General features: G+C 41.1%; 1 protein-coding gene across 7 annotated transcripts in view; it reads right to left on the minus strand.

Moving 5' to 3' along the window:
- Positions 1–12,031, minus strand: part of LOC137356222 (Fc receptor-like protein 3) — a 52,971-nt gene extending 40,940 nt beyond the window's left edge. For all 7 annotated transcript variants that reach the window (XR_010971026.1, XR_010971027.1, XM_068022086.1 and 4 more), the window contains exons 1-3: positions 11,988–12,031; positions 9,174–9,846; positions 480–509 (exon numbers count right to left, since the gene is read on the minus strand). Coding sequence is in view for 5 of the 7 variants with exons in the window: in XM_068022086.1 (XP_067878187.1) it covers positions 480–509; positions 9,174–9,204 (61 nt within the window). In the remaining 2 variants the exon portion in view is untranslated. The remainder of the gene's footprint in view (positions 1–479; positions 510–9,173; positions 9,847–11,987) is intronic.

Below are 12,031 nucleotides of genomic sequence, written 5' to 3' on the forward strand. Positions count from 1 at the left end.
ATTTGCAAGGCACAGCAAGCTAATTGGTTGGATTAAGACTGTTGCTCCTTTCTTGCTTATACTCCATCCACTGTTGCTTTGGCTTTCATGTATTAGGGTAGAATTTCAACTTGCTGCTTGTGTTTAAAAGTGGATTCCCTCTCAGCCAACCGACATCAACACCACCTGATTTTAATTCCCAATGAAATCAAATAGAAAATGTGTTGGTTTAATTCATTTCTGTTGTTCTGTAATTGTACACTATAAACAATGAGGTGAAGTTCACCTTAGGCGGGGTCTCCAGTTATGCACAAATTCCCCTTCACCAACCATATTCACGTCATTTAAGCCAACGGAAGTCAATAACATATTGGACGTATTAACATGCAGGGGATGTGAAACCGCCAGCCTCCCATTACCACCAATATCGAAGTTCAACCATGCTTATTCAAAGACACTGAATGATTATCACAAAGAAACATTTGACGATGACAACATACCGTGTGTGGTCACGTGATGAGTACTTTGCACTGCAAAAGAAAATATACAGTCACATTTTCTTGATAAAATGCAAACATCTTCAACTTTGTCTTAAGTTGTCTACAGCATCTAAATACAGACAACAGCCTGATTACAAACACACCTTTCTACCAATGCTATTACCTCTACCATCAAGCAGAACAGAACCATCTTTTGCTTCCTGAAGTGCAATGAATGTTGTCAGCATACAAACGTGCCCAAGGAATAGAACCGATGAATGTCTTTATTCTACTATTAGAAGTGTTTACTGAACCAAAGATCTGCAGCCAGCGTAAAACTGATCTTGGTGACTTGTTTTCCAATATTAAATTAAGCGGCATCAATAACGGGTACACGATTCATTGCAATGATGGTACGCCAAAGAACAACATTGAAACCCAACTTGAATTGATACTGGCGCCGGGGGAACACTATGGGGAGAGAGACTGCGGCGTCCAAGTACAGAAATCCCTCGCTTTTAGTGATTTTAGACAGGGGGGAAATAATTGAAAAGACCGTTTGAAATGTTGGCAATTGTCTCAAGAGGACAAAAGCAGGGATGCAGTGCTGGAACTGTATAAAACGCTGGTTAGGTCACAGCTTGAGTAGTGCGTACAGATCTTATAAGAAGACATAATTGGTCTGGAGAATGAACAAAGGAGATTTAAAAGAATGTTGCCAGGGCTTGAAAACTGCAGCTATGAGGAGACATTGGATCAACTCGGGGCGTTTACCTATGAACAGAGGAGGTTGAGGGGTGACATAATTAAAGTGTACAAAATTATGAGGGGCCGGGGTAGAACAGACAGGAGGGACGTGTTTCCACTAGCAGAGGGGCCAATTACCAGGGGGCACAGACTTAAGTTGATTAGTGGAAGGATTAGAGGGGACATGAGGAAAAGCGTTTTCGGCCAGAGGCTGGTGGGTGTCTGGAATTCACTGCACGGTTTGGTGGTGCAGGCAGAAACCAACAACTGGTTTAAAAGATACCTGTACATGCTCCTGAAGGGCTGTAACTTGAAAAGCTACGGACTACGTGCTGGAAGGTGGGACTAGTGTGGATGGCAAGATTTTTCAGCCAGTTCAGACATAATGGGCTGAATGGCCTCCACTTTCCCGTAACTTTTCTCTGATTCCATGGTCTACGACAGGAATATAAGGCGGAGAAGTTACGTTGCCGATGTACAAAACATAATGGGCGGCACAGTGACGCAGTGGTTAGCACTGCAGCCTCACAGCTCCAGCGATCTGTGTTCGATTCTGGGTGCTGCCTGTGTGGAGTTTGTAAGTTCTCCCTGTGTCTGCGTGGATTTCCTCCGGGTGCTCCGGTTTCCTCCCGCAAGCCAAAAGACTTGCAGGTTGGGAGGTAAATTGGCCATTATAAATTGCCCCTCGTATAGGTAGGTGACAGGGATAGGTGCGGATGTGGTAGGAATGTGGGATTAGTGCAGGATTAGTATAAATGGGTGGTTGATGGTCGGCCCGGACTCTGTGTGCCGAAGGGCCTGTTTCAGTGCTGCATCACTAAACATAAACAAACAACTATGGTTGGACACCATCTGAAATATTGCACGCAGTTCTGGTCCCAATACCTCAGGAAATGCAAACTTTGCTGACCCTCCACAGATGCTGCCTGACTTGCTGAGTATTTCCAGGATATTCTGTTTTCATTTCAAATTTCCATGATCAACAGCATTGTTCTTTTTTCACACCAGGAAAGGTATATTGGCATTTAGGAGGGTGCAGCCCGTAGATCGCATATAGTTACCAGGTATGAAATGCTTCATATATGAGGAGAGGTTGGGTTGACAGAGCTTGTTTCCCCTGACTATACAAGATGGAGGGGTGATTGAACTGAAGTGATTAATATGATTGAAAAATTGACAGGGTAGATGAAATAAACTAATTAATTTGGCGGCGAAGTCCAGAAAACGGGGCCTAACTTCAAACTGAGAACTAATTCGTTCAAGGGTGATATTGGAAAATACTTCAACAAAAAAAGCGTATTGAAAATCGAGAAGGCGCTCCCCGACAACACAATTGATAACAGATAAAATGTAAATGTCAAAACAAGATTGATAGATGTTTTCCCGTTGAAGAGGATTCCGGTTTAAAGGTCCAAGGTTGGTAGAGGAAGTGAAGTTGCAATTCATCCATGGTTAATTTGATGGGCAGGGCAGGTTGAATGGACTAATTTGGTTTCTGCATATATCAGTTTGTTGTGAGTCCCTGAAACCTGTTCCTCCATTCAGTAAATATGGCTTACTTGTATGTTCACTCCATCACCAGCCATGGTTCCATAACCTATAATACATTTGCCTGAGAAAAGAAAACCTAGCAATCTCTTCTTTGAAGTTCACAAGTTACCTCGCATCAAATCCTTTGTGGATGAGAGTGTTCCAGATTTTTACTGCACTTTGTCGGAATGAGGGAATGCAATGGAAGCTGTTTATGTGGATTTTAAGAAAGTGTTTGACCAAATACCACATAAAAAGCTGGTTAACAAAACTGAGGTTTTGAGAATAGGGCAGATACAGACTACTTGGATAGAAAAGGGCTTAATGACACAGAACGGCGAGTCATGGTAAATGGTGGTTTTTCAGGCTGGAAGATCGTGTTCCCCAAAGGATCAGTGCTAGGATTACTGCTTTTTGACATATATAAATGAGTTTGATATTGCAATACAAAGCAAGATATCAAAGGTTGCTAACAATATTAAACTTGCAGCTGTGCCAAACACTTAGGGCGGTACAAATCGACTGCAACAGGATATAGATAGGCTAGAAAAATAGTCAGACAAATGGCTGATGGAATGCTATGCAAACATATGTAAGGTAATGCACTTTGGAAGGAGGAATAGGAGGAGTCAATATAGACCTAATGGCACAGTTCTAATGACTCTGTTGGAACAGAGGGACCTGCGGCTTCTTGTGCATTGATCTTTGAAGGAGGCAGGACATATTGAGAGAGTGGTTAACGGAGCATATGGGATCTTGGACTTCATAAAAGAAGGCATTGCATTCAAAAGCGGGGAAGTTATGCTGAACCTTTATGAAGATCTAGTTAGGCAACAACTGGAGTATTACATCCAGTTCTGGTCACCTCATTATTGGAGATTGGATGGGTTCTTGAGAGGGTGTGGAAAAGATTTGCCAGAATGGTTCCAGTGGTAAGAGAGTTTAGCTACAAAGTTAGGTTGGAGAAGCTGGGGCTGATCTCTTTGAAGCAGATGTGATTAAGAATAGTTTTGACAGAGGAATACAAGATTATGTCATGTTTGGATAAGGTAGATAAAGTCAAGTTTTTCCTATTAGCTAATCATACAAGGCCTGGGTAGACAGACTTATGGTTCTGGGCAAGAGATGCAGGGTGACTATGAGGAAGATTTTTTTTTTATTTTGCAGTGATTGGGATTGAGCTGGAACTCGCTGTCTTCAAAGATAGTGGTTGTGAAGACGATGAATGATAATGAAAGGAAGTTAGATCGGCACTTGAAGGAAATAAACTTGCATGTTTACGGGGTTATAGCGGCAGAATGGGAGTAACTGTGTTGCTCCAGAGAGAGTTTGCATGGACTTCATAGGACGAATGGCCTCCTTTTGTGCTGCAATGACCCTGTAGCTCGATGAATGTTTGGTTCTTCTACAATTTCATTAGTTCTGTCTCATCTCTGTACGAGCCTTTATGGGAATAGAAACTATTTCCTCTTACTTAACCCATGTTTTCTCATGATGTCGAAAAACCCCATTAACTCTCCCCTTAACCGTATATGCTCCAAGGAGGAAAAAGTCCAGATTCTCCAGACTGAACACATAGTGAATTCCACAACCCTACTTTCACTCCATAAATCTCCCCTGCACGCCTTTTGGCCTTGTCACGTTTCATAAATTGTTGTTCTCAGATTTGGCCACAATACCTCAGCTGTGTATAAAGGTATGAAGCATTAATACAGCTTCCTGTTTTTGTATTGTGTTGTTCTGTTCATAAAACCAAGGATCCGGTGTGCGATTTCGTGTTTTGTTAGAAAAGAAAATCCTCAACTTGCCCTACCACCTTCAATGATATGTGCCAGTATACTTCCAGATCTCTTGGTTCCTGCACTCCCTTTGAAATTATACAATTTCGATAACGTTGGCCCTGCCATTCTCCCCAAGACACCATGTCATATGTCTCCGAATTAAATTTCATCTACCATGTGTCTGACCATTTCATCACTCTGTTCCTACCTCGCGATATCTGCTGTGAACTTCCTTACTGATCACTAAATATCAGAGTTTCATGTAATCTTAAGACTTTAAAATTGTGCCCTCTATAGGCATGCCCTGGCAAAAAATGTGTAGATCAAAAAAGCAGTGGTGCAATACCAATCCTGGGAATTCATTGTGTAATTCCTTCAAGCCCTTAACCGACAACTCACTGCTTTCTCTCTCTCAGACAATTTCGCGTCCAGTCTGCCTCTGCCACTTGAATCCCATGGACTTCAATGTTGTTGACAAGTCTAATATTGGTGATTTATCAATCTCCCTTTGAATGTCCACAGCATCAAACCCTCTGCCCACTTCAAAACTCTGCAAAACTCTCCTCTACTCTACTATACTTCATCATCAAATTCAGTCATATTAGTGAATCACGATTTGCCTTCAAAGTATCTGTGCTGGTTGTCATTTATTAATCCATAAATTTTCTAACGGACAATTATTCTGTTTGCCTTGGATTATGGTGTCTAAATGTCTTCCTACTACCGACCCCAGGATGGCTGTCCCGTATTTGAAGTTTCTCCCAGTTTTAAACTGTGGTATAATATTTACAATGGTCCAGTACTCTGCCATCTATTTCATATCTAAGAAGGATTGCAAATTGTGACCAAAACTTCTGTGAATTCCTCCATAAATTCCTCAGAAACATGGGTGCAATACATATGGACAAGGCTATGTTATACATTGAATGCTGGCTATAGCTCAAGTGCCACCTCTTTACTTTTATCCTTTCCAATTTCCATCATACCCCTTTTTTAACTGTGATGTTGCCATCATTCTGTTCATTAGTGCAGGCTGATGTAAAGTGCCAATTTAATACCTCATGTATGCCTTCTGCCTCCACAAAAGAAATTCCCCCTTTTGGTCCCGAAACAGTTCTACTGTTAATTTGATGTGTCTTTTTCTATTTATATGTTATAAAGATATTTAGGGTTGCTTGCTCAGTTGACTACTGATCCAATCATATACTTTCTGTTCCCCTCTTATTTCATCTTTTGCTTCTCTTCTATATTATCTATATTCATGGTGGTTCTCAGTGGTATAATAACCTGGGCATTTCAAATTAGACGCCAATTTTTTTCTGTTTCGCTGTAGGCTCGATCTTTAATAATCTGTTGAGCGCTCGTGGATAAGTGTGTGGTCTGTACCAAAAGTACTTCCTCTTTGAAGACCTCACATTGCTCACTTACTGTCTGAAGTGCCAATCTCTCATTCCAATCCACCTGAGCCAGATACCTTTTCAACTCATTGCAATGAGATCTCCTCCAAATGAATATTTACTTACATTAAGCACAACCTAGCGTCATTTAAGATCTGCCACACTGAGTTATGGAATTATCTGTGGTGAACATTATCACACATTTTTTATGACATTATTAAAATAGATCATGTTACGTTTAAATTAGAGATGTAAAAATCTATGTTTAGTGACTCTTTCTGAAATATGTGGTCAAATGCAGAGAAGGACTACATTGCACTGACCTGGGCATGGCAAAGGAAGGGAGCTTAAATTAGTTTTTATCATATAGAGCTACTTACATATATTATTATACTCCATATAATTCGAGTAAACTGCAGCTGAAATTCTATTCATGTTGTCCGACTATACATTTCCCTACTTAAAAACAAACTCATGCAGTTAATGTAAACCAAATTAAATTATTGCAAATAGTTTATTTTCAGCCTCCTTAACTCATAAAAGGTAGCAGTTACTGGCAAGTGTGAAATTAGAAATTAAGTTGCAATAGAATGTTGATTTGTATTTTCTTCCTGACACCAGAATTTATTGGGTACAGAATTATAAAGATTCATGACCTTCTTAAATGGACGAGCCCTTATTCTTAACATAGGCCCCCATGTTGTTGATTTCCCCACGAACAGAAAAATCGTCTCAGCAGGCGACCCTGTCAAGTCTCCACAGAATTCTACAAGTATCAGCAAGATCTCCTTGCATTCTGTCAAACTCCAATAAGTATAGGCCCAAGCTGCTCAATATTTCCTCATAAGACAACTTTTTATCCCAGGAATCAACCAATTGAGCCTTCTCTTAAAGACTTCCAATGTATGAACATTCTTCGTTAAATACAGTGACCAAACCTTGACGCAATACTTTAGGTGTTCTCTCAACCACGCCCTGTACAACTGTAGTAAGACATCCCAACATTTGTACTCCAACCGCTTGCAATAAAGGACAACATTAAATTTGCTTTCCTAATTACTTCCTGTACCTATATGCTAACTTTCTGTGTTTCATATACAAGCCTCTAAAAGAAGCCATATTTGCAGTCCAATAATGTTTTAGAAATAGTTTGTGTGTCACTTCAAAATAGTCTGGAGAAAATGTCATTAAATGGAGAGTTTTAAGCACCCTCTGTACCACAGAATAGTATTGCCCCGCTCCAATTAGTTTTGCGTTAATGCTTTTCTTACTGAGGTGGATAACCATAGATTTCCCCACATTACACTGCCATGTTTTTGAAAGTTACTAAACTTATTAATATCCCTTTTGCAGTCTTGTTTTGTCTCTTCACAGCTTGCTTTGGCGACTTATCTTTGCCTTGTCAGAAAATTTGGCTACAATACACCCTGTCCCTTCATCAAAGTCATTAATATGGATTTTAAATGGTTGGGGGTCCATCTCTGATCGCTGTGGCATCCACTATTTACAGTTTATTAACCTGAACACGGCCCAGCTTTCCAGACCCTGTTTCCTGTTAGGTCGTCAAACCTCTATCCATGCTGATATATTATCCTCAACACCGTGAGGTTCAATCGTATCTTATCTACGTAACTATGTGGTACCTTATCGAATGCATTTTGTGAATCGAAATACTCTATATTTGCTGGATCCCCTTCATGAACCCTGCCAGCAACATCCTCAAAGAACTCTAGCAAGTTTGTCAAATAGGTTTTTCCTTTCAGGAAATCTGGTCTACTCTGTTTGACTACATTATAATTTTCAAAATGTCCTGCTCCTACTCCCTTAAAAATGGATTCCAGCATTTTACCAATGGCACATTTTAGACTAAGTGGCCTATCATTGCCTGCTTACTGCCTCTTTCCCTTCTTGAATACATTTATGGTTTTACAAAGTGCTCGGATATTTCCATAATATTCTTGCTACCTGTCTCACTTTCCTTTCTCTACCTTTCTATATGTCGTCTCGGTCTACATCTTGTTGTATCTGTTTGACTGTCTCTCTCCGTTTGGCTATCTTTCCCTTTCTATCTTACTCTTTTTTTCCGATTGCCAGTCTCTCACTATCTCCTTTTACCTGACTCATTCTGTCGCTATTTGTCTGCCTGCTAAAATTTACCTCTCACCAGATACCCACATATAAGTGTATAAATATTTGTCTCCCTTATGTTTTTTGTTCTTTCTTTTTCTCTCCCTTTCTCTCTCGCCGTCTTCCTCAGTGTCACTCTTTCTCTCTTTGGCTTGTTGGATGTCTGCGTTTCTCTCCATATTACTGTCGGACGCTCTGTCCATCTCCGTTTTATTCTCACTCTCTCTCACTCTCCCCTCTGTTTGACGTTCTCTCACCCTCACGTTTTTGTCTTTCTATTTGTCTCGTTCTCCCTCTCTTCGTATCACATTTGTCTAACTGGCCTTCTATCTGTCTCTGCATCACGCTCTGTGCTGCTCTCTTTACATCATCTTGGTCTGTCTCTTGTGGTATCGATTTGACTCTGACTATCTCCGTATATCTATCTTGCTCTTTCGCTCTGACTCTTTAACACTCTTCCTTTCTCTCACCTTCTCTCTCTCTCTCTCTCTCTCTCTCCTGTGTGTGTGTGGCTGTGTGTTTTTGTACGTTTCTCCCTTTGCCTCGTTGTCCCTCTGTGGCACATATGCAAAAAGAAGGGCGGAGGTGCCACACAGAACCGAAACTGACACCCAGTTGCAGAAACCATGAAACATAAAGATCACCAAAGTTAGTAACAGCTGTGTGTAAGAGAGAAGCAGCTGAACGAGCGCTGAAACTTGATATGATGTACACAAAAATGTTTTTCCTTCCAATAAACAGCAATAAGACATTTGAAAGCAGTTATGGCAGGCAAAGAATCAATAAGCAGCTACATATTAGGCAGACTAGAGCAAGCCGAAGGGGGATGCAATCTCCAATAGTAAAATGATACCCATTCAGATGAATAGAAAGATCCTGATACCCTGACTAACCAAGCTTAGTTCTGCTGTTGCTTTCAGCGCTGATTAAAATGTACACATTGAAATGACATTTTAAGGCAATTTAATTGAATGCCTGACTTTCAGAAACGATCGATATAAGTATATAAATATTTGTCTCCCTCATGTTTTTTGTGACGCTCCCTCTTACAGATTAGGCGTTGTGTTTCTCATAGGTGCGTGGCGAATGATCCTGATTTTTAGTGTCAATGCGAATATTTGAGACCCACTTACAGAATAACAGAAGAGGACAGATGTACTTCATTTCGAATGCACGGATTCCGGAAATTCGTCCAATTCCTTCTGTGGAGACGTGTGATTCGGATCAATTGTTTCCTGTTCAGTTTATCGAAACGTGGAATTATGGAATCATACAGGGCAGAATGAGGCCATCTGGTCAATCGTATGCATGCAGGCTCCTTGAACTAACTTTTCAGTTGTCCGCAGTACCCTGTCCTCTAAAGACGACGTAAATATAGCAACAACCAAAAGCATAAAAGAAGGGATCATCATTCTTTTTGTTTCAATTGAGTCATGTTTCCTTATAGCCGAATGACCATTTCCACTGGGCGCCACAATACATCTATTTGGTTAAACACAGTTTTCCAAAGCCTATTGGCCTGTTTCCCGTTCCTACCGACGACCGATATAACCGACCACACTGAGCTGTTTGAAAGCTCCTACGGATTCAATATGAAACGCCTGCACGCACACGTCTCTCAGCTCTACTTACAGGCAAAACAGAAACGGCGGCTGCAACGAGTTCTCCGAGAGCAGTTGTACAGCTCTGGGTCTAGACCTCACTGCCCATGCGTGAGCCGACTGCGCAGTTAAGATCAGTGCTACTGGGGATCACTGATGAAAAGTGGAAATTTCACTGGATGCGATAAGCGAGTCCACACGAACACTGAAAAACGAAAATTTCCCTGTCAGCTTTTATGCGCATTGAACTGAACAGTCGGAAGCCAGACAGGAGAAATCTCGTCAAACTGGCTTAAATTTGACTTATTACATCCACTGTTTACAGTGTTAAAGCAATGACTGACCTGATCTGTGTCTCGAGACTGAAGGTTCTTTATTTATGACCGTGGGAATCTATTACCCGAACTATCTGTGTGTGGCCTGGCAAAGGACTGATACCGATGCGAAATCTGACCACAGAAATGTGTTTCCTTCCAACATAATTAACCATGTATGGCCCAAAAATTCAACCTCGTTTAAAAGAAAGGGGTGATTCGATTCACACACCTAGACCCAGCTTATCTGGGGCATTAGCGTGGGGCGGCCAGTCTAATACATCCATCCGGCTTACTCCAGGTCACTTTTAATATTTCTCTATCGAACCGAATCATCTATTAACCCTTTGAAAGAATTTATGGGCTCAAGAAAAATTTACTCACTCAGTGATGACGTCCAGGGCAATGGCATATCTCCTGTACTCAATAATGACAATGTGTTAAAAATGTACTCCTGCAAGTTATTGTTGTTAAGCGATAAGATTCTTATTGTTGAGTGTATGCTGGCAGTGTCGCTATGGGTATATGTAGAAACTGGTGACGACACTGTGCATGTATGGCAGTGACAATTTTACCCAAAATTGTCCAACTGGTTTAAGACTTTGACTAGTACCTCTGCTGGCGTATTTATTAACTATAGCACATTTTTTTTAGAATTAGAGCTGACACGATTCTACTTGTAAATGGCTATGCCTAATACCTGCACTTTCAAAGCGATAATGATCTATTCGCACCTTTTCTTTTCTACTGTTGTAGATCACTAATTATTATACTTGCATTCCTCCTGGTGTAGGTATATAAGTAGAAAATTACCTCTCCTATTGATACTGGTCTAGGATTGGTAATTATAGTGTATCTATGTACGAGATGTGATTAATACCACACTGCCCTCATGGTATGGATTAACTTTAATAACTACACCATCAAAATATTACCGATCAGTTATTATTGAAGCACTATCCTGCTGGATAGGTCTAGGATTGGTACCTACTCTGTTATACAGTACATATTTTTATTAGTACCTATGCAAGCCTAATGCTACTGGTCTGTGGTAATGGCCCAGCTTCCTTTTCTTTACTGTCAGCGACTTGAAGATATAGTGTTCTGTTGGTACAGGACTATCTTTGCCACACGAATTACTGCGACTGGTACACATTCTACCGATAGAGGTCCTGACTTCACATTGTGGAATACATGATCTGAACTGGTTTCCGGTCAGTTTTGAGTGTGAGAGAGATGTAGACGGAAGCTTCTGGCATCATCAAAGTGTCTCATTATTTATCGCGTTATGAACACAAAGAGAGGCAGTTTATGCTTCAGCAATACAGGGCATTAGCGAGACCAAATCTGGAATTCTGTGAACAGTATTGGTTTCCTTATTTGAGGAAGGATATTAATGCATTGGATGCAGTAACGATAAGGTTTACTAGAGTAATACCTGACTGGGTGGGCTGTCTTACAAGAAAAGATTTGACAGGCTAGGCTTGTATCCGCTGGAATTTAGAAGAGTAATGGGCGACTTGTTTGAAGCATATAACATCCTGAGTGGTCTTGACAGGTGGATGTGGAAAGGATGTTTCCCTTGGGGGAAAATCTCAAACTAGGGGTCACTGCTTAAAAAAAAGGGTCGCCCATTTAAGACAGAGATGAGGAGATTTTTTTTCTCTCAGAGGTTCCTGAGTCTTTGGAATTCTCTTTCTCATAAGGCAGTGGAAGCAGAGACTTTGAATGTATTTAAGGCAGAGGTAAATAGATTCTTGATAAGCAAGGGCGTGGAAGTTTATTGAGGGCAGGTGGAAATGTAGAGTAATCAGTTCAGTCACGAATGTATTGAATGGAGGAGCAGGCTCCAGGGGTCGAGTGGCCTACTCCTGCTCCTAATTCGTATGTCCCGATGTTCACTTGCACATCGAAATTGTTACTATATCCTTGATATATTACTTACCTTCCGGGAGAGGAGTGGAACTACGGGAGGAACACGAAGGGAGTAGCTGATAAATAGAGCACGAAGATCGCGGCCTAGAGCACTTACCTGCCGGGAGAGCAGCGGCGTCTAGTCCAGGCGCGCGGGAGTTT

This window comes from Heterodontus francisci, chromosome 45, assembly GCF_036365525.1.
Source record: "Heterodontus francisci isolate sHetFra1 chromosome 45, sHetFra1.hap1, whole genome shotgun sequence".
Lineage (NCBI taxonomy): Eukaryota > Metazoa > Chordata > Chondrichthyes > Heterodontiformes > Heterodontidae > Heterodontus > Heterodontus francisci.